This window comes from Acanthisitta chloris, unplaced genomic scaffold, assembly GCF_000695815.1.
Source record: "Acanthisitta chloris isolate BGI_N310 unplaced genomic scaffold, ASM69581v1 scaffold12794, whole genome shotgun sequence".
NCBI lineage: Eukaryota > Metazoa > Chordata > Aves > Passeriformes > Acanthisittidae > Acanthisitta > Acanthisitta chloris.
This window is the reverse complement of record NW_008667697.1, coordinates 76,787-104,472: the sequence shown is the minus strand read 5'-3', so window position 1 is coordinate 104,472 and position 27,686 is coordinate 76,787. Positions and strand designations below refer to the sequence as shown.

Here is a 27,686-nt window from a genome sequence, read left to right as displayed (position 1 = left end):
TGGGAGGAAACTCCACAAGTGAAAGAGGGAGAATGAACATGTTGGCTATTTTTAAAACCGGGTACATTTGGAATTACTCAATGTAGTGTCACCAAAGGGACCTACTGATAGGATGGTGCTGTACATGACACATGCAGTCTATAGTGTCCCTGTGGTAGTATTATGGTTCTGAGGATTCTTTTTCAGTCACAAAAATCCTTGTAAGAGGCAGCTGAAAACTGAAGCACTGAAACAATGACAACATAATAATTTTTTTTTATCTAAGCCTGTCCATTTCTTAGTTTCAATGAGTGATTCCTTATTTGAAGGAATGCTGACTGTAATTCCCTTGCTAATTCATTAATTCCTCCTTATGTACAGCTCCAACAATAACCTCTTATTGCTGTACAAATCAATGAAAGATACTGTGACACTTCAGGTAGCCATGTAAATTGAAGAAGTTTCTCCTAAGTGAACATTTCCTTCCTTGGAGAGGAGCTTGTCTGGGGTAGACTTGCAGAGAAGAGTAACCCGTGTCTATGCAGGTAATATGCCAATATTTTTATGCTGTACAGAGTGTGTAAATACATAAATATTTATGTATGCAATTACAAGCAAATAGGGTCCATATGAGCTTACTTATATGTCGCAGGCAGATCATTTTCAACACTCTGCCGTGCTTCCTTGTTTACTTATTTATATTCAGAGAAAGGAAGTGGTAAGGCTGAGTAGCTGAAACTTTTCTGAGAAGAGACCATTTTGTATTAGAGGAAGCAGCATCGCTCTAGGACGTCCCAAGAACAGAGCTCGAAATTAAAACAAACAGGTCTTAAACAGAAGCAGCTGAAGATTGGTCAGTGGATTACTGGACAGGCTGGAGGTGTTCACACAGAGAGAATACATGGCTGTTTCACTGGTAGCACTGCTATGAACACTCTCTAACCACCTCGAGGAGAAAACTTACCATGGATCTGCGAAACATTCCCTACCGCTCAGACGTGGTTACCTGGAACCCTGATGAGTTAGCAGAGTATTTCAGGACGGTGAGTTTAACTGTGTTTTGGCTTCGTGTGATGGAGGAGCAAACTGCTGTAACGTTGTCTGTGCTAAATTTAGGTATTTTATAGTGGGCAAAGCTTGCTTCAAAACTGAAAGCAAACCCACTGTCAAACGAGAAGCTGGCATAAACTGGTCAGGGAAATCTATAAATGAATCTTGAAAGTGTTTTTAAATTGGACATAAGAGAAACTCGTGGGTTTTCAGAGAAAAAATACACTTTACTACAACACTTGCTGTAGAAGGCATTAAGGTGTGAAGATTACAAGTTTTCTGGGTCTTCCTCAACGATTTTCAGAAGTGAGATTTTTTTTTTTCAAATTCCTTAGTTTTACAAATGAGCATCTGAATGTCTTTGCTAATCACATCCAAGGCTAGACTTGTAAATCTTGGAGCACTTTGGGCTTCATTTTGAAATAATGTGAAGTTTATTTTACAAAAAATAACTAAGAGAGTTTTATTTGGGGTCTGAGGCAAATTTGATACTGGAATGCAAAACTAGCTAATAACGATAGACAGATCAAACACACAGTCTTTGTCTACCAAATCTCCAGAGAAGTAAAACTGCCAACAACTTGCAAACCTCTAATTTTAGAGTGCAGGGGTTAGTGGCACAGGAAAGTAAACCGAAAAACTGGAGATGGAACAGATGAGATCATTATCAATGGGTTTCTTCAGACAAATATGAAAACCCTACAACACTGGTGCATGGGGCTTTGGATCACCATTTCCAATAAATTAAGAAGGGGAATGGCTTCCTGGAAGAGCTTATAATAAAATTCTGAACAGTGATGAAAGAATTAGCAGTAAGTTCTATCACTACTGAATGGACTCAGTTACATCTGTTTTTGAATACCTCCTTCCACTGACTGAGATACCCCCCAGGACAGAGAGAATCTTGGCATTCCACTCCTGGGGAGGTGAATCAGGGCAAAAGCTGCTTTAGGTCATCTAAGAAACCTATGTCAGACAGTAATGTCAGCCTAAGTCAGCCAGCTCTGGGCACCTGTCATAAGTGACCAGATCTTCTCACCAGATTGACTCAGACAATTTCCCTCACACATATCATTAAAGGGTAGCATGCACATCAGGAATCAGTAATAACACTGCCATGTATCAGAGCATGAATAAGGTCCTCAGTTCTGTCAACTATGAATTCTTCTTATCAACAATAACATCCAATTTATGATCCTAGGTGTGTTAACTAAAGCCTTTGTTAATTCAAACCATGTATTCAAAATAGGGAAGAATAAATGAAAAACCAAATTGTCAAATAATTTCCAAAGTCTTTGATTTTTTTTTTTGTGTAATAAAAAGCAAAGATGTTCAATTTCCAAAGTCTTTGATTTTTTTTTTTTGTGCAATAAAAAGCAAAGATGTTCGTATTTGGACTATCCCAAGGGTTATTTTTAATGGCTAAACAGTATTTTTCATCAGTTACTTTAAGCACACTGATGTGTGCTACCAAGTATTGCAGTTGGTGTCTGCTGCACAGAGACTTGTGCTGGTAATGTCATGATATCATTCACCATAGGAAAGAAACTATTTACAAGTTTAAGTTCTCAGTTTGCACAAAAGACTTAATCTGTATCCCAAAATAATTAGCAGAGTTAGGTCTGTTTCTGCATGTTCATCAGTTACTTTAAGCACACTGATGTGTGCTACCAAGTATTGCAGTTGGTGTCTGCTGCACAGAGACTTGTGCTGGTAATGTCATGATATCATTCACCATAGGAAAGAAACTATTTACAAGTTTAAGTTCTCAGTTTGCACAAAAGACTTAATCTGTATCCCAAAATAATTAGCAGAGTTAGGTCTGTTTCTGCATGTGAGGAAGGGTTTGCACAAAAGACTTAATCTGTATCCTAAAATACTTAGCAGAGTTAGGTCTGTTTCTGCATATGAGTAACTGAAGGTGGCTCCTAAAAATATTCTCTCTTCTGTTTAGATGTCTTCAGGATCTGTTTTCACATACACTAAGTTACAAGATTACTCCTTAAAAAGGAAAAAATGAGACAGAACTATGAAAGGACATAATGCTTCCTATAAGATGTTCTCTGCTTTAGGGGAATTATCCAAGCAGCACAGGATCATTTGTCTGCATAACTTTCACTAAAGTTTCAGGCAGGACAAGAGTCTTGAAGCCTCTAAAAATCACTTTGCCTGCTCTTTTGGTTCCTTCTGGTATGGACGTTGTCAACTTGAAATAGAAAAAAATGCATTCTAGCCAGATAAAAAAATTGTGTTCTTATATTATGCTATTACTGGTCAAATAAAAAAAAATAAACCAAAAATTCAAGACACCTACTGGAAATGTTTAAAAGTCACATCTTGCCTCATGATCAGCCTGTACGTGACCAGCTCCTAAAAGGCATGTCCTTGTCCTGAATGCTGCTGTAAAACATCCCAGTGTGGAAAATCTGTACAAATAGTACAGATAATTTCCAGGATCAACAAGTGAGATTTCCATACAGAAGAGGAAGCTTTTCGATCATCACAGTGAATACTGTGACTGGGATCAGGGCTTTAGTATTCCAGGGCAACAAGGGTTTTCTGCAACTGTACGTCCCAGTCTGCACCACAATGACCATTTTCCAAATATTTCTTTGGGCCAGGCAATCGTGAGGTGGTTTGGAAACATGAGGAATTACATGTTCCTAAATGGATGAAAATCCTTAAGTCGCCTGTCATAAAAATCCATGTTTATAGAACAAAATGAGCCATTTACAGACCATAGCATACAAAAGGGTAACTTGAAGCATCTACTCAAAGTTAGCCATATGTTTACATATCTTAATCCATTCTTATAATTAAGGGTGCAATTATCATCTTCTTTGCATTGACAGCTAAAGTATAAGGACTGCGAGAAAGCTGTGAGAAAGCACAGCATAAATGGACAAAGGTTTTTGGTAAGTGGAGTTGTAAAATTCCTTCCTGCAAAATTCCAAGCAAGTGATTGTTTAGGCTCTTTATTTTGCATTGGCAGATACAGAGCACTTAGCTCCCAGTGGTCACTGAGTTACACACGTCAGCCGGACATCCTGCTTTAAACATGGAGTGCTGGGAGCACAAGCAAACTGTTTAATAGGCATATGTTTGAGTATTTTTTTAAACCAAGAGAAAAGTTCTAGTACCATAACCTTGTCTTGAATTCATCTCTTCCTTTATATGAAGTTCTTGTTTTCAAATATTAATTACTGAGACCTCATATGTATTAATTGTCCTCTCATGGTTCTTGTTTTCAAATATTAATTACTGATACCTAATATGTATTAATTGTCCTCTCATACTGAAGAGGACACAGTCCTGCTCAGATGACTAGTCTTTCACTATAGTCACTCTCTCATTCCTCTATAGATAAAATTAGATTTCTTCTGTAGCAATACACAAAATTAGTAAAATTTAATAGCATCAAAACTAGTAAGCAAAGTCCCCATGAGTTTAAATCAACATTGTTCCAGATTTTGCCAACAACTTGGCTAAATTTTAGAAAAGCAGATGACTCCCATTGACACAGCTGCTGTTTTCAGGTCTTATATACACATCCATGAAGACGTGTAAGGGCTTTTACTTCATTTTACTTTTGTTTTATTTACAAATATTAACTATTCTATTTTCTCCAGAAGAAGTCTTTTTGATCATCCGTATAGTTAGTCATAGCGGGGAAATCTCTGCATAACTCTTCTCAAAATTTCTTCTTTTTCATTTATTTGTCCTCATATCAAAGCTTTTTGACATTTCATTGAAATGTGGCATACAAATTTTTAAGTATCTTTTGCAGGAACAGGATATTACATCTCCCTCCTACTGGGTGGAGTCAGCATTATTCCAATGTGTGTCATGGGATTTATCCTACTAACTCCAGAGAGATTCTCCCAAGCTCAAGCACTAAGTAAGGAGCTGTGGCTGGAGTGGGAGTGCTGGCTCTGGAAGCATTATGAAATTCTGGTAGTTTGTGAGGTGCAAATCAAAAGAGCAATAAGTGTGTGATTTCTAAGTGATTTTGTGATTTTCTCTTATTTCCAGAGGGTTTCTGTGCTGAAAGCTCAGAGAGCAGCAGCTCTTCAGAAGCATCCCAGTAGATTCCAAGGATGCTTTTCTGCTGAGCAGCAAGCAGCTGCTCACCTCTGCTGAGACTTTCTTTCAGCTTTTGACCTACTTGTCAATTGCATAATGCAAAAATGAAGGTTCACCTGTTAAACAGAACCACAGAAGGAGATTTTCAGTAGAATATTCGAGAGTACAAAGCAATCTGGGGAAAAAAAATTGCTTCTGTGTATGAATTGTTTTCCTAAGAAACATCTTTTATTATTTTGTAAGTGATTGGAAACTGCCAAATTACATTTGCACAGAAGAAGCTGTTCAGACTGAGTGTTTGCTGGGTTTGTAGCAATTGTCACATGCTAAACCTGACTGCAAAAATATTGCTGTCTCAGTCATCAGAGTAACATCCTAGTTTCAAAGTCACATTGAGATGTAGTAGGACTAAAACCAGAGGGATTCCACATAACTTATTCTAATAAAAATTCTCTACTATTTAAAACATCAACATGGCCCTTTTTTGAGAGTTTAAACCCTTAATATTTGACAGGTTTATCACCAGAACAGAACTCCAGAGAGAAGCTTAAAAAGTTGTTAGATAAAATTATGAATCTTCAACAAGTTCTGCAGGATATTTCCATAAAGGCAGGACATTTTTTCCTGTGTTTCACTCCTCCCAGAGGCAAAATAGTGTGGAAAAACACAGGCAGGATTTGTTCTGTCCTGAACATCATTGACAGCATTGTAACCAATGTGTAATTAGAAACTTATTGTTGCTGGTGAAAAAGACAGAACCAGAATATCATCCATGTTCCAAAGAGAAGTCATGAAGCTTGTGATTAACAAAACAAAACACTAAATCAACTAAATCCGAAGTTTTCATAATGCCTGAATCTGTTCTAAACGTGGAGTTGCACATGCTGGAAGAAGAGAGGGGATGACTCTCTGCAGGAGCATCAGTAAAGCTCTCAAGACAGCACATCTCAGCTCAGGAGTAATCTGTCATCTAATTGCTCTATTACAGTTGAAGAGGAAAGAAACTCTTCACCCCATTCCAGTCTCTAGAAAGATGTTTCGTTAGGCTGCCAAGGCTGCTCTTAAGTCAAAGGAGTTTTGCAGCCACCTGCCCAGTAGAACACGTGATTTTACGTAGACTGTGATGTTACAGATAAGGTTCTTAGAATACAACTCCAGCCAATGGTTCTCTATTTTAAAATTTACAGTTTTACCCTGAAATGTTACAGTCAGGCGCAGTGCTGCCTAATTTCACTGTGCAGACATGAAGGAATTCCATAGCTTCTGAAATCACTTAAATACTATCTGAATTCATGCCACAGTTTTGAATGTTCAAACTTGTGTAAATCACAGGGTGTTTCACGGACAACTTAGTGATATATACCATGTGCTTCCTTTTCAGAACATGTCTGAAAATGATATTCAGAAATTTCCCAAACTCAGAGTGCCGTAAGTAAAGCCAAACAAATTTAATAGTAAAAGTTATTTTAGCTGGTTTGCAGTGAAGACTCATGGGAAATATTGGGCAAATGATTTGCAAGTGATTGGTTAGAGAGACCTTTTAACTGGAGTGTATTGAAGGAAAAAGATAAATATTCCTAAATCAAACAAGTGTTGTCATGGCTACTCAAGCACAATGATACAGTACAAAAAGATTGTCTGGGGGATGTTCAAAAGAACTCATGCATAGATTCTTTGACTGACAACAACTACACAAAGTTCAAACTTTTTGGCAAGCATTACCTTTGAAGTGTGATTTAACTGTTCACTGCTTAACTGTTGACTTTAACTCAAAGGAAAAAATAAAAGTCAGGTATGTCCACAACAGTTGAGGACTTCAAGCAGTTTTCATCAAGTGTTTTTGCTTTAGGTAGGTGTTAAAGACAAATCAGTCGGGAACATGTGGATCAGTGTTAAATAGCTTTCCTTAGCTCCTGTGGATAAGGCCTTGAAAATGTTTCCAGTTCATCTGAATAACTTTCATAATTTCATACAAGTTACTAAATGAAGAACAATAATCTCATTAAGCCAATACTGAGGAACAGAGAATTCGCTTCCAATATTTCATGGTGAAAAATGAAGGATTTTATTTTGCTATGAGTTCTCTGCTACATATTTAAGCTGGAAGTTAGAAGGTTCCTAACTGTGAGACACATGGAGCTCTTCATGGTCTTCTAAACAAAGCAAAGAGGAAAATGAAAAGGAATTCAAGCTCTTCTAACATAGCTGTTTCTTTGTTGCTCACCTTCCAGTTCCAGGCTCACTTCTTCTATGCATATCTTGATTTTACTACAGAAGATAAATTTGCCTTTCTGATGCATCAGAGCTTGTGTGAGGGGCTTTGGTGAATCAAAAAATATTGAAAAAATTTGAAATACTTGTGTGGTCTGTCACATTCAGAATAAATAATGAATAAAAAAGTAAATTAATAAATCTGAATGAAAGTTCTGGAACTAATGCCCCTGTTGTCAGACTCCTCCACACTTAGAAGCAAGGAAAAAATTCACGCAAATATTCTGAAGATACATGGGAAAAGGGTGGTGTGATGTAGGTTCCTCCATGTAATGCAACCATTCAAAAGCAGAATTTAGAGCTTTAATAGGAAAGAGAAGTGGTTTCCATTAACAAAAAAACCCCAAACCAAACAAATTAAAAAACCCCCTATCAAAACCCAAAACAAATCCCCTGGATAGAATTCATAAGTAGAAGAACCTGCCTTTTTTTTAACATTAATTTCATTACTTCAGAATCTCCACACTCTCACCGAAACACGAAGTTTGCTTTTGACTGCTACTGGAGCATATTCACACCTTTCTTCTGTATTATAATGCAAACCTCAGCTAGTAGGGAGAGGTTTTTTTTCTACAAGAGGAAATACGCATTGGCATATGGTAGTGCTGTACCTGATACTTAACAGCAGTGCTAAAATTTGAGCATGTTCTGGGAAAAAGCTTAGTATAAATAGTAAGTGTTACACTTAGAGCATTGGCCAGTGATGCCATGAATAAAAAGTAGATATGCAAGAGATCTTGTTCCCCAGGGACTTTTGCAAGGCTATGTTGACCTACATGGACTGAGAACTGAACTCAGCAATCATACAAGGTTTGCAAACCACAGCCTACAGCTATATAGACCTCCTGAGCTGCATATGTGGTTTTACTAAAGATACACATTTGAGCAAACCTGCTGCTCAGGTTTTGAATACAACTGTGTCATTACTTGAGGATGATTCTGTGACTTTTACAACTAACAAGGTTGTCATTACAGTTACAACGACAGTTGTGATTACAAAGTATGATAGGTCATTTCCTGAAACGAATTAAAACCCCCACAAACATCTGTTAATATTAGCAGAATTTTTTTTTAATAGTTAATCTCCCCCAGGCCTGTTACAGGTGCACATCTTCATAAAACTTATGGCTTAATTTTCAGAAACCAAAAATTTATTTAAGCAGTATTTTGAAAATTAAAATACTTCTCAAAATCTTTAGAACCCTCCATTAAAAAGGCTGAAGTCTTTCTGGAAAACTTTGCCCAGAAAGTTAATATTAATACCACTAGGTTAACATGCCTGAAGCCTCACAAACAACTCACCATGTCCTGAAAATAAAGGGTACACTGGTGAAAAGGGAAGGGAAATGGCATGTTTGACACAGAGCAGACACTCAGACCTAATCATGAGGGTGTCAGCAACATTTTAATAATAAATCTAAAGAAATAGAAGGCCAATATACAGCTTCAGAAACACACAGAGTTTTCTTATTGCTCATTATCAGTATTGGCAGTCACAGAAGGTCATAAAGATTTATACTTGTGGATAACAAACATGAGTCTAGCAAATGTTTTAAAGCACACTCAACAGAAAGTGCCTTACTTAATGTGGTCACAATTAATAAACAAGAAAAAGCAAAGATTTCATTAAAAATAATGTTGGTGGTTGGTCTATACCTGAACCATGATATAAACACCAAAGTTAGTCTTTGCCACTCCTGTTGTTTACTACCTTGAGAGAAAAGATGTCCAGTTTTCAGTAGGTCAGGGTAGCCTGTTGATCCTTTTGGCTATCCTCAGTGGCAGGATGCTGGCAAACCTGAAATTTGAAATGTTCAGCCTTGGTCAGAAAAATATATCCCATAGCACTCAAAAGTATATCCCATAGCACTTGTGAAAATTTCCAGTAATAGAAAGAACATCATAGCACTAATTGCATCTGCCATCTCAGACATGGTAAGTGAGCTGAGGTCTGAGTGGGACACACTCAGAGCCTACAAGCATTGCACAGCCTGCAAGTCATTCTCCTTTCTGGAGAATCAAAGTGCAAACCTAAAGAAATCCGTGCTGCCCTTCTCTTATTAAAAGGTATGCCTGGGCAGAGGTGAATGTGTGCACACATGCTCTCAGCTGGGATGCTAAAGGTTGTTGCAAGGTTTAGAACATAACTGATAATCAGTTTTGAAGTCAATGTAATAGCAATGTATCTGCCTAACAATTGTGCAGATGCCCAATTGCATCTACCCAGTCTTCCCAGAGGCCAAAACAAAGACTTTATCACCAACTGTGCTTTCAACAGTGCTCAATATGCAATTTCCTGTCCTTAGAGGACTTTGTATTCCTTCTCTTACCCATCTTAAGTCCTTTATCCCCATACACATAAAATAGATTCTACTCATGTCAACAGAATCTGCAGTTAAGTGAACACAAGCCAGTTTGGGAGTACTGCTTTGGGGGCTGGTTGTGTGGGTTTTATTAAATTTCAACTTCCTGCCAGTTTTAAGTTTAGCAACTGGTGGAGGAGGTAGAAAGAGAAGTCTGAGTAACATTTTCTGCAAGTGCTGTTGCCTTATCCTCTCCTGTCATCCACTCCCACAGCTCAGAAAGCAGTGTGGTTTTGGTACTTCCTTCCCCACATGGTGACACACTCAGCTGCTCAGTGCACCAAACTCCCATAATAATGTTGCTTGTAAAGTGTTACCCCCCTAAAATTTGCTTTCTTCTAATAAACCCTCTGTGCCACTGGTGTGAAGCATTTTGAATAAACTCAAAGTAAAGATTAGACACTGTAATTAAATTACCAAACTATTAATTTTTTTGGCAGCAAGATAAGATGAGCAAATTTTTCCTGTCAGTGTTTCCTCAAAAACCAGTTGGTGTAAGTCCTCATAGCAGCCACACCAGGTTTAGTCCAGGAAGCCTCCAAAGACCAAGGTCTCATTCACACCCAGGGAAGTCTAAACTAAAAGAATTATGAACTCTAAAACCAGTGATCTTCATTTTACTTCTTCAGCTGAAAAAACCTAAATATTATGAAAGATCCTTCCCCTACCTCTTCTGCACCAGAGAATAAGCCACACAAAAGTTCCATAATCGACTTCTCAACCGAGGCACTGGTGCATGCAGGCACTGCTCACCCCAGAACAGTTCCTGATGTCTCACATGGAGTTCATTATTCACACAGCAACTTCCTTATCCTCTGCAGCAGAAGGAAATTTCTTGTGCAGAGGACTGTAAATTCTATGGGAAAGAAGAGCCAGAGCTGTCCTATGCCCATAACTTGGCGATTTTCTTGCTTTATACAATTTGTTTGGGTAACAGTGTCAGATTTAGGTAACTGTAATCCTTCTGAAATTATTAACAGCTGTGCATGTGCTTATTTCAAATGGGACAATATGGTAACATTGGCTTCAAATCAGAAAATTGCAATGTACTGCCTTAAAAAAGGAAAACCAAACAATAATGTGTCCATATTTATTTTTTTTTATACTTGGATCCTCGAGTACATATCCTTAACTTCACATCGCCCACCTTTATCCTTTTCAGACAGAATGATCATCCTGATCTGAAATTGCTTGGGTTTGTTGGCTTGTTTTTAATATTAGATTGCTTCAAAGCTTGTCTTCCTCCAGTCCCAGCCCAGAAGAGCAGTTAGACATGAAAGATGTCTAACTGCAGAAATTAGGTCATTTGGAAAAAAACAGGGGATTGTTATTGCTGAGTAGCAGAAAAAGCCATGAAAGGAGAAGAAAAGCAAAACAAAGTGGTAACTGTCTGGCCATACACAACTATTTTACAGTATTGATATCAAGTTTCACTGACCTGATCTAAGATGTATGGGAAAGAATTCTGCATTAACAAACAATAAGATTTTATACAATTTAGACTCTGAGTCAAACGGACATGTTGGGTTCCTGATTTTTTAATACTACTTCTAGTTCCACAATTACTGTTTCTGATAGACCTAAATAATATAAGCTGGAAGTAACATGGAATATTTTCAACCAGATGTATGTAAACAATTTGCTTTGGTTGTCACAGGACTTTCTCAAAAAGAAAGAATGAGAATTGACAATCTGACCATGGCTCATCATAAGTGTTCTTTGAAGCAAAATCATCATAGAGGCAAACTTCATTACCAGCAGAGCAGAATTCTGCTCCCCCAGTGCGTGTAATCCTGTGAATCTCAGCAATGACTGTCCTGTGCTCTCAGAGCTGTTCTCAGGCAGACAGTCAATATCAGAACTCCCAGCCCCAGATGTCTGGGCTAGCTATGGGTGCCAGCAATATTAGTAGCACAAACACATGCTCCTGACTGAAATTTTACTCAGGATTGCATTCTGCTATTCACCTTACTGCACTTTGCAGACTATGCAGGAGTGATGACAGACACAGCCACTTGGAAAAATCTCTGCAGATATAAAGCTACAGTATTCATATGTTCCATGAATATTTCTGCCCTGCCCTGTAAATGTGTTAGAACATGGAACTAGATCAGCCTTTTCCTCTCTTCTGCTGGAGGGATTGTGGATTAGGTATGTCTCGATTGCAGAGGAAGGCACATAAACACAATAGAGAGGAGACACAGGGTACATTTAGTCCCTGCTTTTGCAACCATAAGCTTGGTTTCCTGCAACATTATTTGCTTTTTCCATGCAAAATCATAGAAGTGCAATTGCCATTATTTAAAGCAGTGTTCTAGGGCGTGATGCCTACAGCACCCAGGGATTCAAAGCCTTCTTGGGTTTAATGTTTATTTTTAAACATGATACAACAACATGGGGTTATATCTATGTAAACACAGTCTAGTTTTCAATTGGATATGCTATGGTGCAACTTTGCAATAAGATGGTAAGTTCAATGTTCTTACCACAAAGTAAATAATAATTCTGAGTTACCATATTTAATTTAGTAAACATAGAGAGAAAGCAGCTAAGAAAATGACTGGCAAATTTCAAGGAATTTTTTAAAACTATTTTTGTGTTTCTTTCAAATAGAATTGTAAGTAAATTAAGTCAAGAAATAAACAGAAATGAGGGGAGGCTCTCTTTCCTTCCAAAATGGTAAGTAAAACAATCCAGCTTTCTTTTCCAAAGCTCTCCGATAAATCTATTCTGGGCTGTTTTGCATTTGATCAATAATTGCTGGTCAGAGGGACAGCCTGTCACATGTTAAGAATAGCAAAGCCTGAGCCCATGAACACCCCAGATACTTCTGCCATGTCCAGAGCCAGGTAACATCTAAATTCCATATGATTTTCCACCTGAGTACATCGATCTTTGGGAATGCTATGAAGCCTATGAAGCCCATGAATATATTATTGCATTACTAATTCATCATTAATGCATTTCACAGACCTATACATCATTGGACTTTTTAATACTCTATGACTTATCATTGGATATAATATTCTTGCAGTAGAAGAAGAGCAAAGATTGCAAGAACATTGCATGAGAAAAACATAGTTTATGTTTCTACATAATGAAAACCCAAGTCCAGTCTACATAACATGATTTTGCATTTTCTGATGAAATGATTCTACACCTTTGCATCAACTAGAGTCCAGAACTAGAAATGAATCCATAAAAATATTTATGAACTTGACCTTCAGCAGTTTGATCTGAATTAGTAAAGAAAGTGTCTATTTTCAGGTCTGGGCCCCTGGTAAATGTATTTGCTCAGTCCTCTTACTTCTAAGCACTTGACCTCTCTGACTTGAATTTCTTTCAAGACAGTTCAGCTTGCATTAGGATCCTGTATGTGAAATATGACCTAGTGTGGTTTTGGCATTTTGGGCAGAGTTAAACTTAACTGTGTAAACTTCATTCTACTGTTCCAACTATGGCCTTTGGTTGCAAGAGAAGCATCAAACATTTAAGAATTGCAAATAGAAGGCATTTATTTTTTGTTTCTTTGTTGCAGGGCCCAAACACAAAAGTCTCCTGAAAATCCAGGTAAGTGTGTACTGGCAGATAGTCTCTAACAACAAAAAATGTTAAAAAATATTAAAAAATTAAGTTAATCCCTGCAGGACAGAGTCAAGTGGGGATGGGAACCAAAAATCCTAAACAACAAATGTAAATATAAAAACATCAAGAAGTTGCAAAAAATAATGAGTAGATACAAGAGAACAAGTAAGAAAAAGTGTTGTTAAATAGAAAGGTGTTGAAAGAAGGCAAGAGCAGAGAGATTTCCATGAGAATCCCCAAACTGTCTTTAACCCAATATATAGTATCAGTGCTTATATATATGTTTGAACACCTCTGCCCCTGCCCTACTCATAGCAGCAGAGAGGCAAGCTGAAATTTTTTTTTAAAAAAAACCTGTTATGAAAGTCAAAATAGTCTTAAACAAAGAATGAAGAAGCCTGGGCTCATTCTGAAAGCATTCTACTTCAAATTATATTTAAAACTGGAAGTGTATGACCAACTTGAAGTGCCAGCACACATATCATCTCAGCCAAGGGTAGCTATACTCCTAGTTTTGAGTCAGAGTGTTGTTCACAGTACCCTTGGTGACTGCAGGCTGCCTTTGAATGACCACCTTGGTCATGGTTCGTGTAGTGGCATAGCACCATGGTTTAAAACTCACCTGGGATTTGTTGTGTCCTTTTTGTCAAGTTACACTTTGACAACGTTGTAAATGCTAAGAAGCCTGTGGTTATATTTCTTTACACAGGGTACGCTCAAGACGACGGTGGCTGGTCTTCATTTGTGAGTATTGGGGTTTACCAAACCTACTGGTTCCATGGATTGATTGCTTCCTCTGTAGGTCTGCCAGTTCCTGCATCAGCTACTTGAGCAACGTGGCTGGAGTGAGCAATGGTGGGGTTAGTGTTAGGGTGAGGAACAGCAGGAGCAGGACTGATTGCAGTGGCTGCATACAAATTTCTTCACTGAGAAAAGGGTCTCCCCCAGAAGTGCAAGGCAGAGCTTCAGAATGGCTGTCCTACACCACTGGCTCAAGTAGAAGCTCACAGCCTATGACTAGGTCCCCACAGAACCTTAGCTGCATTTTTCAAGCTCTTAAAAGAGATGGCAAGTAAATGATAGGTTGCTATGTTATTCAATGGCAAATTCTTGCCATTTTATTCTCTACAGTTGATTTGTTGAAGAACAATTTTTTGAAGCCAGCTAGACTGCAAAAGTTCCTTTTGCCTTTCAGCATAGAAAATGCCTTGGCAAACATCATTAGATGATGCAAACACAGCTCAGCTAGCCAAATGAGCAAGCTGACATGCACAGTCTGAGTTTATGAAGATCTCCTCAACTGACCACTACTAATGGGGTTTTTTCCCCCCAAAAAATGGAGAGGGGTTTTAAAAAAACACTTATTACTAAGTTCTCTGGATATTTGCTGCTATTTTAAGAGCACAAAAGATAAAAGTAAACACTTACAGAACACCTGGGCTCCATGCGAATACAGAGGACTGGAAATTTCAGCCAAGATACCAATGACAAATGCAGTGGTTTTTGTCTGGTTAAGCCTTGGCAGATTGCACCCAAGATATGTGCAATGACCACTACCATATTGGCACTGTGATCTTAACAAGGTCTTGCAAGTTCTACAAAGCTGGTTTGGGTCTGGTCAGGGGAGGGCACCAAGATCCAAATCAAAGTCCTCATTTTTTTCTAAAGCATTTTTAAAAGTTGGGTTGCAGGCTGTAGAGTACATGCTAGTAAGTAAGAATGAGTATCAGTGAGCATTGACTGCTGCTCCAGTGTGTTTCTAGGAGCACTGGATTGTTTGCTGGTGCCTTGCTGATTCCCTAAAACAAAGGCACTGTGCATTTCAGTAAACTTTCAGCTTATCTTGACTGACTATACTGATACAAAATGACATTTGTTTCTTCTCTTAAGCTGTGGAGTGCTGCATGCATTAATAAAATGCTGCCTCCTTTCCCCATTTTATTTCAACAGAGAATTTTTTCACTCAGATTGTTTATAAAAACTGAATATCCTCCAGAGTGAAAATACCACATTGAAAGGCCACAAGGAAACTAGACTGAAGTGTTCAGTGCTCTGTTACAGCACTCACCTTTTATGCTCATTTGCCAGGATGATGATGATGACTATGAAAGCCCTGATGAAGACCAGGAAAAGGAAGATGAGGGTGACTACGAATCACCATCAGAAGAACCTGAGGAAGCAGAACATGACAGTGATGGCTACGAGCCACCTCCATCTAATAATGATGAGGCACATCACAACGTCATATTCCCTGCCAAGTCACTTCCAAGCAACACAGATTATATAGGTAATTATTAAAAATTAAGTGCTATTAATAACTTGTAAATTCTATTTTCACACCTTATCAGGAACATTTTAGGTGGCTGGCAATGGAATATAGAAGGTTTTTCCTTCAAGTCAGCTGTGTAGTGAATGAACAAGATTTAATGACAACAGTGCAGCATGTTGCTTTGTGACTTTTAAAGTTAAATTTTCCACTTCAGACAAGCTCTGTTAGAATAAAGATTAATTTGAGTGATGTGTACATTATTTGCCCTTTGGTTTAATCTGCATGAAGTTACACATATGTGCATGCTGTTTAGTTTAGTAGTGCAACCTTGACCAAAGCAAGTTGTCACAACGCTGGCAAAAAAACTCTAGTGAAAACTGGGAAAAGAAAGGTCAGCTTTCTCTACCTGTCATTTTTTATATGTCTGATTGTTTGGCAGCCTGCAGTGGAGTCAAATACATGAGTACAAACCTGCCATTCACACTGGCTGGTGTTTCACACAGTCACTATGCTGCAGTGTATGAAAATAAACTGTGTGGGCCAACAGACTAGCAGAGGAGTCACCTCATCCCCACATGGACAGATGAGCCTGTAACTCCCAATACAACACAACTGATTATAAAGTCACTGCCAATTATATTCTACAGCAATGTCTTTAGGATATATGAAATTAAGTATCCAGGTTCTTGCAAGGGCTCTTCGTCATGAAGATCTAATGAGCATAAAATAACCAAACTTTGTGTAGTTGTTTAGTTTGGGATTTTTGTTTTCTTTAGACAGACCTTCAACAACTAGATCATCACATCACCCTCCAGTACCACCCCAGCGACCTGGCCCGTCCCCAGGACCAGCCCCATTTGGGACAAGAGGTGTTCCTGTATGTTTCTTCCTTAATGTTTCACCTATTTCCTATGCCAGTATCTTCTAAGAAGTCCAAGTGTAATCCCATTTTTATTCAGCTAGTGTAGGCAGGAAGAATTTCAGCCATCAAAATAGATTTGATCTCTGTTCCAGGGTGGCCACTTTTTCATGGAACAATTACATTTCATGGCAGAAATAGATTAAATTTTTTCATATTTTCTGTTTCTTACACTGGAACTTTTCACCCACCTGTGAATACCTCTCCCATACAAATGATATGTTTTCAATAGATGCCTCCCTGCTTCTTTAATATTTGTAAAAATAAAAAAAGGCCAGGTCTTTCTAAGCTATACTCCCAGCAGTTGTTCAAATAAATTAAGCCCATGTAAAAGTATAAGGGGCCATATAATGAGAACCCTGATGACCCAGATTTTGATTTTTTTTTCTTTTACTGCTGTGAATACTTCAAAACTGCAAGCTCTTGTGCTGTTGACAACTGGCACTATAGGTTTGGTGCTTGCCAGAACAGATGTACATTAGACCTACCCAGATACACAAGTAAAGGTAATTTTAGAGGGACTTTTGGTCTGATCCAGTGCCATAGTTCATCTATATGAAACACACAGGACTACTAGGTGCCATGAGTTCTCAAAACTGCTGCCCTAAATTTGGGCTCTGTTTTTGAAATGAGAATGAGCATTGGAAGGCATATGCCTGGAGAAATCTAGTTTAGCTGCTGACAACACAATGCTGTTTGACCTCAGGTCTCGCAGTGGCAGAGAACAGTCCCTTCTCCCCCTGCCTCAGTAACAACAGTCACTGACACAGACTTAATTCATATTTCTCAACTTTACATCCACTGATTTCACTGCATTTACAAAACTAACACCTGCTGCACCAAAGGGGCAAAGATACAACAGCATTGTTGAAGCTCTGGTTTCTTTGCTTTGACAATACACACATCCTCCCCAAAATTATATCCTACTAGAGTATACCTTGTGAGACAAAACAGATGGAGACAATTCTGCATCCAACAAAATCTCATGCATGTAGGTCATTCTTCAGGAGTGTTTGTGGCTCCTGTCCTTCCTGCAGTGAGTGGAGACCTATTCCCTGTGCTGTACCAGACCCAAAGACAGGCAGATGTGTGTGATGGGGTTAATGCACTAAAACTAAAACAGAGAGAAGACATATCTTAACCACATGTAAAATCTGTTTTAGCTGCCAGCTTTCCCTCCTCAACCAAGCAACAACGACCTGAGTAGAGACAGAAACATGAAGCCTTTTAAACGTAAGTACAGCTGATGTTCTCTTTGCAAAGCTTTTCCCACAGACTGTAGAGCACTTCTGCCTCTCTCTCCTCAGATCCACTTCTGCTACTCATACAGAAGTCTCACTTGTTATTCTAAGAAGTAACACCAGTTCATGGCTATGCAAAATAAAGATATATTGCCTTATACCAGCAAATTATCTCACATAATTGTGTTTAGCTCCAGCTCCTTCTATAGACAGAAGCACAAAACCCTCCCTGGATCGCCCTGCTCCCTCATTGGAAAGAGAAAGCCCAATATCAGGTCAGTATTTGCTTATGCCAATATCAATGGGTTATTTTAATAATTGAAAATTATCCACTTGCATGTAATTCATGCAAAAGAGCAAGGTTCAAACAAATGTCCTATAATCCAGTCACATTCAAGGTAATCTGTTAATGAAGAAATAGTGTAAACAGTACTTATAAAGTGAGAGAGAAACTGTCAAGAGAATAGCAACCCTAGGTCAGACAGATGAAGCGAAAGACATTATGAGGTCCCTGTGAAATAAAGGTTTGATGTAACACTTATAGGAATGAAAAAGGAAATATTTAGTATGTTAAAAGAGGAAATAACTTGCATACAAACAAACAAAACTGCATACACTACTGTATGTAATGTGGCAACAGACTTAAAAGAGCTAGCAAGATGCAGAAAAAAAAAAGGCATTTGTTTCAGACCTGAAAACCACATTTTACAAAGAATCTAAAGATATGACTCTATAATTTGTATGTATTGGCTAAACTCTTTCATCTGTTGTACAATGGCAGAAAAGTATCTAGTAATTCAAAGCTGAACCATAGAGAACATGACTGTGTAAACAGGTCTCTTGGAAAAAGTTTACATTTGCCTTTAAGAAGAGAGATTGCATTTTTGCCACCACTTACAAAGCCAAAATATTTTTCTGGCTTACATCAGGAGGCTGAGTGCTTCAGTCTGCAAAACTGACATTCAGTTATGTTCAAAACTTGTTTGTTTCATAGAAAGTTTAATTAACTAACTTCCATTTTTTCTTTTACTATTTTCAGGGAAGAAGCCAAACCTTCCTGAAAAGGTAAGATTATTTTTTGTGTGCTTATGGATGTTTTTTGCCCATTTTGATACACTTACACATTCTCTTAACTATTCCTTGTTGTTTTACAGCCTCTGGTTTCACACATAAGGTGAGAGTTCTTCCGCTGGAAATGAGCCTCTCAATGGCAGCATTAGCCAGTTATTTCTTAATAAGCAACTTTTTGCCTTCATTTCTTGATCTTGCTCCTTCTTTAGATCCCTGGGGGAACAGCTAGCAATGATGCCCAAACCTCCTGTCCCACCAAGTGACAGGTATGAAAGAGGCAATCCACATCCTCTAAGGAAGCAAACTCCTTTAAAGTAAGTGCTCATTTAATTGAAATTTAATACAGGATAAATTAAACTTCACAAAAAATATGGATAAGCAACACAGGATAGTATAGTTTACTGGTACTGCATGACAGCAGGGTCTGTGGATGTCAGAGTTTTGGTTTATGAATGTGCACAGGATGTGTCTAACCTACAGAAAAGTCTGAATGCAGAGAAAGCTCTCCAGTCATATGTGAAACAGCCATTACGTAGGGCATGACTCAATTCCAGCTTGCACAAAAAAACACATGATCCACGGGTTTTCCACCAGTTCAAGTTCTTGCTCTAGGGAACATGTTTTCATGAGTTTTATTGCTATTCTTTTTAGGATGTTAGAAAAAGAAAACTTTACTTTCCTTCCACTGATTTTATTAGCCTGCAAAATTCCTTTTTGACAGCCAACAGCATTTGTGAGCAGAAGTAGATCATTCTCTAGCATTTTCTAGATAACCTGGGGGCTGAACACTGTAACTGAGTTTAAAACAAGATGAGAAAGTAACTGAGATCTGCTAATCAGTCAGGATAATTTATCAGAGAAACAAAACTTGGAAGGCTTATCACATGCTCCAGAAAAGTTGCCAAGTTATTATAAATGAGTTCAAGACTTAAAGACTAATGTTTCATCATCATAAAAACTTGTTTTAAGCTCTAATCTTAATTCATCAGACATTTTCCTTGCTGATAGAATCACAATGGGCTAATGACTAGAATAATGGTTTATATTATGGCTGAAAATTAGAATCTTAGATACTTTTATGACTAAAAAATGTTTTGGCATTCATTGGGTCTTTAAAACTCACTATGAATGCATGTTCCAGTTGAAAATATGGCTTAATGCACACAAAGTGAATGAGTGGTATTCCACCTATGATTAATGTTTTATTTTCATTTCAGGCAGAGTTGGCCACAACACAAAAAAAATGAGGTAAGTATAGTCCCAAAGCATATATTTAAAAATATAGGAACAACAATAAAATTAAGTACCTGTATCAATGAGTAATTCTGGAGAAGGTAAACTTGTTTCTGTTATCAGTTAGAAGGAATACTCAAGGATCTTTCATAGCACATGGGGTATTTTTAAACAGTTCTTCCATGTCAAGCTCGGTTTATTCCCTGAGTACTTTACCTTACATAACAGGAAGAATAAGATCAGATGGGGTTTTTTTTGACATGAGAGAAGTGATTTTATTTACATTAAATTTGGGGGTTTGTGAGATATCTTTCAGCGTAAACTGACATGAAAGTTTCACTTTCAGAGAACTCTGAGAGCTTATACTTACTGAAGGAATGAGGAAAGTTTACATCTACTGAGTTTCTGACTATGGGTCAAGATCTAATATGGGACATCTACCACACAGCTTATTTGTAAATGATAGCTGCACCTTAACACGAGAACCTTAAAAATTATTTGGTGTTGAATGAAGAGAGAAACCCCAACATTTTAGATGAAAGTGACAGTGTAGATATCAGCATCCTTGTAGACTCAAAATTCACCAGTGCCCAGGTTTTGTATTGTAATACATTCCTAAGAACTGTGATATAATGTGTTGCTAATATTTATTTTCTTTTGGCTTCCCAGGAAGAAGAAGACAGTAAGTATTTCTACAGTGAATTTTAAAATTTAAAGTCTTTCTTTGTCTTAGTGTAAAAAAGAATATGTATCAAAGCCACGAAACACAGGAAATCAATAGCTAATAGCTTCCTTCATTCAGCCAGTTACAAGACAGCAGGATTTCTTATTTTGAAACACATTACACTAGAGAGATTTGTGCTGTTTGATGCACACAGCATCAAACAGCTGGGCACAGAAACCTGGTACCCTCCCAGTGCTCACTAAACCCTTCAGTCAAACCCTGCTGGTGCTAGTCTCTGGGTAATGTAATTCACTTTCAGGAACAGAAGCAGAACTTCTCTTGTGTAACAACAGTATTTATAAATTACTGCAGAATTCTGGTTTCTAAAATGAAGTTGGTAAAGTGACTCCGTAACAGAACATTCGGCCAAGTCTCTACGAATTATCACTGCCTCTAAGCCCTCATAACAAACAGGGCTATTTGAGCAGTGCAGAGACCAGTTAACCTGTTCCATTCTTACTGTCTGAGGACACTGCAGAAAGAAAATGATTTAGTTCATGCTGGGAGAAATCTCACAAAAAGGTCATCTCAAATCAGCTCCATAGAAGCAAGTAATAGAGAGCTCATGGCTACATAGCACTGTCTGCTCTGCTGCAGCTGAGGTACTTGAATTGTGGCTTATCCAAAACAGAAGTTAGTAAATGTAAATGTTGCTCAAGCCAGTTCCAGTTATTTTTAATTTTAATACTTAAGTTCTTAGCTGGCCACATGAGTTTACAATCTGTCATTAACATATCAAGAATTGTTTATTGTTTATCTCATTATGTTTATCTAATTAAACAGCAGCAATGTGACAGAATTTCTTCATTCTACTTCATTTAAGAATGTCTCACAGAGGTTGTAAGTTTACTTCTCTCCCTCTCCACAGCTGCACCCCAAAGACCTGTGCCACAGCTATCTTTGCCCCCATACAGCTCCAACACATTCCCATCCAAATCTGTCAAGCCTCCACCGAAGCCAGGACCCAACAGTATGGCTGGTGCTGAAAGGTTTGTTTCACTGTTATTGTGTCTTTCCTTCTGAATCACAATCTCTGCAGGGTTCCCAGGCACACAGGGTAACTGCATGAAGTAGTTCATTACTCAGGCTGCGCCTTTGCCTCCACTCGATGCTAACTTGTGCTGTTCCTACTACCAGGAGAATCCTTCATATAACCAAAGCTCTGTATCACTGAAGCACAGTGTACATCAGGCAACCAAGAGAAAAACACAGACACCTCAGTTTTGTGTCAAGGAAGTATTTTAGAGCCTGCATGGTACAATGCTTGAGACTCTCTCCTGTTGCCTGCAGGATCCATAAGAATGGTGAGCCCTTTTGGGAAAGGATCATCTTCTACAAAACTAAGATGGATGTAGGTCAAAGGAGTCTTCCTTAAAAGGATCCTTCACACTCTTGGAGCTGAAGTGCTAGAGCTGTGACTACTCATCACTTCAAAATTAAAAAAAACCACAACCTCAGTTGTTTGGAGTTGAATCTGAGAGAATTTCATCACCTTTTTTACTAAATTTTACTCTAATGCTTAATAATTCCTATTTAAAATTTTTCTACTTACCTTCCAAATACCAAATTGTCCTGTCTTCATTGACTAGATGGAAGAGCCCTTAATTAAATTTTGATTTCTGATATAGCATGCGACAGACTTAGCCTATGATGAGTTAGAGTGAGCTCCTTGGGTCCAAGTCTGAAGTATACTTCCTAATATCTCTATTTTTTTAATGGGTCTTTGATGAACTCCTCCCATTTCCCATCATTCTCTGAACTGCTGACACCCCAGCAGAACAAATATTGCAGTAACAATAGCAAGGTCATATGCAAATTGAACTATTCCAATGATGAACACTTCAGCTTATATTCAAACAGCATTGACAATTTTTCTGCAGCAGAGGCCTCCATTTGGCTAATTCTCTCCCATGAATCAAGACATGATAGGGTGGTTTTGTTCTGCAAACATAATTAACATATTAATCTCAGAGCCTTTTCAACAGCTCATTTAAGCAGAAGAGAAATATGAACCGTACAGGGACAGAGTTCAGGCTGTTTGTTTGTAATTAGGTGAACAGACAGCAAAAAAAAAAAAAAAAGATAACAAAAATGGAAGATTGGGTCTCCTTTTTGATAATCTTTGGATGTGGGCTGAGGTTGGCAGGGAGCTCTGGATGTCATCTGGTCCAACTCCCTACCCAAGCAGGCTCTCCTAGAGCAGGCTGCTGGTACCATGTCTGGACAGTATTTGAGTATGTCCCAGAATGGAGACTCCACATCCTTTCTTGGAAACCTGCTCTGGTGCTGGGTTGCCCTGATAGTAAAAAGTGTTTCCTGATGTTCAGAGGGAACCTCCTGTGTTTCCATTTGTGCCCTCTGCTTCTGGTCTTGTCACTGAGCACCACTGAAAAGAGCCTGGCTTTCCCTTCAGATATGCATTAATAAGATCCCTCCTGAGCCTTCCCTTTTCCAGGTTAAACAGTCTCAGCTCCATCAGCGTTTCCTTATATGTGAGATGCTCCAGTCCCTTATGTTAGTGACCCTTCACTGCTTGCATCAATGAGAAACTGCATTTTCATTGAAAATGTTATAGAAGCCACAATAAAAATTACTCTGTAAGTGGAGCCCCATGGAAGGAAACATCTAGTGAGCTGTTCTAGTGTGCTTCCTGCTTTAGGGGAAAAAAGGAGTCATTCCCTGTGAAAACCCAGCAAGCTGAAGCACTGTTCTGCATTGATCCTAATACAGAAGATTTGGTGGTCATTACTGATTCCTTCTTCCTTATTCCCAGATACTGAGCTTCAGGCAACCTTAAAGGTGGATCCACTTACACAAAAAGAAGATAAAAACAATTAGAAAGCAGAAAGAGAAGGCTTTCCTCATCCTTCTCAGGTCTCAAGAGGCTCTTACATTCTGTAAAGCAGGCACAAAGACCAGATCATGTGTTCAGAGCACAGAAATGTTGCATAGAAATGTATTTATATTGACTAATTTATTATTTTTTTAACAGTGCTAGAAACCTGTCTTCAACTGGCTCACTACCACCACGCTTACCTCTAGGTTTGTATCCTGCATTCCTACAATTCTTTGTAAAGACAGGACTGAAAGTTTAAAAGTGGTTTCAGCACAGTTAATATAACCTTTTTTTCTATGGGTGTTTCGGGTTCGACTGTGAACAGAAAACTATCAAGTTCCTGAAAGGCATCTCGTGTAACTTAGTCTGAATCAAAGATTTTATTTTTTTTCCATGAAGTTTGGGCTCACTGTCTTGTTAAAACAGTGTCACAACTTCATTAAGCATCTTTTTCAGTCAGCCAGCGGTACTGAGAGCTGAGGTATGCTAACCACTGTGATATGCTGATACTCTCAAAAAAGGGAGAAAACACTTTCCATGTGAAATATGCTGCGTATTTATCTTGTGAGAAAAAGTAAAAAAAAAAATAAAGAAAACTTAGGCATAAATTGCTTCGCAAGAAATTTTTCACATATGGTAACAGCTGCCAATGTCTTACAGTGACTTTTTTTACTTTCTGATTCCTAAGAAGGCAACGATTGCAAAGAGACTACATTACTTCTAATGTCTACTGTCTCTAAAGAAACTGAGCTGCTCTCAACTGAGTAATTGTGGTACAGAAACTAAAGAGGTGTCACCTCTATTTCAAGTTCATCTGATCTTACATAAATCTGAACTTCAGGAGTTCAGTTAAAGTCCCTGTGCAGCAACTCCCAAATGTCTCAGTACCAGGGTGATATAAACACTCCAGGCCTCCTAAAATCAAGATCCTGTGTGCACTCCGCAGATGAAATTACTTTCCTGGTTTTAACATCCTTTTTTCTACTGTGTATCTTTGAAGGCAACAACAGCAGATCTCCTTCAAGAGGCCCAGCTGACATGAGACCTCCATTGCCAATTCCTAGCAGACAGGCTGTTCACCAAACAAACACGGAGGAAGATGAGGTACAAAACATTACAAGGATGAACCATAACTGCTAAACACAGCAAATTTTTTGGTTTTGAGAGAGAAGTTCTTTCAAAGCTGTTTTTCTAGTCAGTAGTCACTGTCAGGACGCCAATAAGTGCTTTCAGTTTCCTTTTCTGTGTCAAACTTTAGTATTTTATTTTGTCCTCACCAAGAAAAGCAACAACAGCAAAAGCCTGGTAGGACAAAATGAGAAAAATTCTTGCCTGCTGGATTGCTTGTTCTGCACAACTGCCTTCAAGTAGCATTACATATTCAGCTCTCCTTTCATAGAACTTTGATAAGCAAAGGACTCATCAAACATCAAATGTTTCTAACTGCATTTTTTGTTTCACATTTCTTTAAATAGAACAAATTTAGAGCAAACCACTCCTGGTGATAATGCTGCTGAGCAACCATGCATGGTATATTCATGGGAAGTCTGCATTATTATCTCAGATACTAGTCAAAAAATGGAAAAAAAACCCCAAACCACCAAACAAACAGAGAAACAAAGCCAAAGGATGCTACTGTCCAGGCAGACAAAAGAGAGAATGCCACTTAAAATATTTTACTGAAAATATGTGAAAGTATCTGTTCTCTTAGCTGACTTGCAGATGTATTGTAGCTAGGTCTGTAATATTTTCAAATATCAAAGTGAAGAAATAATTTAAAATAAGTTAGCACCACTTACCATACTGTAATAAATCCATCCAAGTGTGATCCCTGAAACTCTGATCTTCAGATATTCTGCACATAAACCCAAATATTCTTCACCTTCAGATTTCTCTCTCCTTACTTGTATGTTGCTAACATGACAAGCTCATTCACTGATTGCTGAGTGTCTCCTCTCTCCCAAAACCACAGGGCTCACTAAATGATGAGTGGTATGTGGCTTATGTCAGCAGGCCTGAGGCAGAAGCAGCTCTTCGAAAAATCAACAAGGTACTCTGTAAATGGCTGGGGACCCTCACATCCCCTAGCTAGGTGTCCCTGCAGTCACATGGGAGGAGGGAAGGCAAATAACACACTCAGGTTATAGCACCAGTGCAGATACCTAGAGCAATGGATTCATCTTGAATACCATTACCCACAGAAAAGTTACACATCTAGTCTAAACCAGCGATGAAGGCTGATGTTTTCCAGAGTAAGAGAGCAAATTATGTGTCTCCAGAAAGCAGTTTCATCTTGCCTGTCTTAGGAGGAGTGACTTGTTCTCTGGAAATAGTTTTCTGTCACCAGTGAGGAATTAGTTGCAAATTGCAATTTTTAGATTGCTTGAGTTAGATAAAATGAATTCCACCCTTTTCTCAGCCATACTGACCAACAAAATGAAGTACAGATTCAAACAGATGAAACCCAGGCTTATCTGTGCATGTGGAGATAAATCATATCCCATCACTGTGGGAGATGTGGTTACTTTGTGCTGCTACACAGCACATGCCATGAGCTGAAGATAATATCTCCGCTGTTACAACGACTTGTACCAAGGCCCAGCTTAGGAGATCCCATTCATTGTCTTTAAGAAAGGGTTTTCAATGGAAGACTCATTAAAACAGATCTGAAATGAAGAAAAGCAGAGACATTGACACAGTATCACTGCCTTTACCTAAGTTACACAGATAATATGATTATTTTAAGCTGTCTGTAATTAGGAACCTTGCTTGGCACTTAGCAGAAATGAACTTCTCTTCTGGTTAAAGTGATGTGAAGTTTAGCCTTTGATATTTCACTTCCTCCTTTAATGGAATCTCTCCCTCATAGAACAGCATTCCTCCCTTCCCTACAAATCTGCTTTTGTAACAGAAAGTTTTAAGTAGCAAATTGAAAAGAAAAACACCTGACAAATGACCTAAACTCTTCAATAGTGCAGTTTCTCTTATCAGAAGGAAAAAGATTTTAGAAAGAAAAAAGCCTCAGAAGTACTAGAGTACTCTGGTTATGGTTGTTATGCTGATCAAACCCAGAATTGACTTCTATTGCCATCTTTCATTTTTCATCTTTCAGGATGGAACATTCCTGGTGAGAGACAGCTCAAGAAAAACTGCTACTCATCCATATGTACTGATGGTGTTGTACAGAGATAAAGTGTACAACATCCAGATCCGTTACCAGGAGGAAGATCACTTATATTTGTTAGGAACTGGCCTAAAAGGAAAAGAGGTACTATGTGTTTTTCACACTACTCTTCTTTCCCAGGTGTCAGACAACTGTTTTACAGGCTGTTTTACTGCAGTGGAATTCTGCTTATTTCCTTAGAGTTATTCCTGGTGGAATACTGACATTTTGGAAGTAAAATCATATTCTCCTGTTTGCAATCAGGGAATGAAGGGATAGCCTTAGAGTACAGCTAGTAGAAATTCATGTACCTGGTTAGGGAATGTTTGTTTACCACTAAGACACCAGATAAGGGAAATACAGAGTTGAGAGCACATCCACAACTGGCAACTTCACAGCTGACTGCTGCCTCACACCCACACCCAGCAGTGCTGTGTGGATTTCCTGGCACCAGACAGGCTGGTCAGCACACACACTGCAGTCCTGTCTGAGCCAGATCCCTATGGATTTGTCAGTCAGCTCTTTGAACATTCAAGCGCAGTTGTCATGCCCAGATGAGTGACATCACGTACTGAACAGACCAAGACTGCGTAAATTAATTATATATATTGAGCTACAGATTATGGCAGGAATGAGAACAGTTGATCTGATAGTATTTACTGGACTTTATAAACTGCTAAGTATTTTGATTTAAAAAAGAAAACACTTTTGGTTTTACTCATTGCTATTCATTCTGACATTTTTGCCATAGACTTCTCATTTTTTCCATCCCACAGGATTTTTCTTCTGTAGCAGATATCATTGACTATTTCCAAAGAACACCTCTTCTTCTGATTGATGGAAAAGACAGAGGTTCAAGAAACCAGTGCATGTTAAAATATGCTGCAGGACATATTTAA

At 38.4% G+C, this 27,686-nt stretch overlaps 1 protein-coding gene across 1 annotated transcript; it reads left to right on the top strand.

The window, feature by feature from the left end:
• Positions 1 to 944: 944 nt before the first annotated feature.
• Positions 945 to 27,686, top strand: LCP2 (lymphocyte cytosolic protein 2 (SH2 domain containing leukocyte protein of 76kDa)). The gene is made up of 21 exons (XM_009072605.1): positions 945 to 1,022; positions 3,882 to 3,944; positions 6,494 to 6,540; positions 12,360 to 12,425; positions 13,285 to 13,316; positions 14,041 to 14,075; positions 15,420 to 15,618; positions 16,377 to 16,477; positions 17,683 to 17,752; positions 17,952 to 18,035; positions 18,800 to 18,825; positions 18,915 to 18,934; positions 19,041 to 19,145; positions 20,049 to 20,079; positions 20,734 to 20,746; positions 21,657 to 21,777; positions 23,781 to 23,830; positions 24,625 to 24,728; positions 25,597 to 25,674; positions 26,737 to 26,892; positions 27,564 to 27,686. The coding sequence occupies exons 1-21, from the start codon at positions 945 to 947 to the stop codon at positions 27,684 to 27,686; spliced, it is 1,602 nt and encodes a 533-aa protein (XP_009070853.1).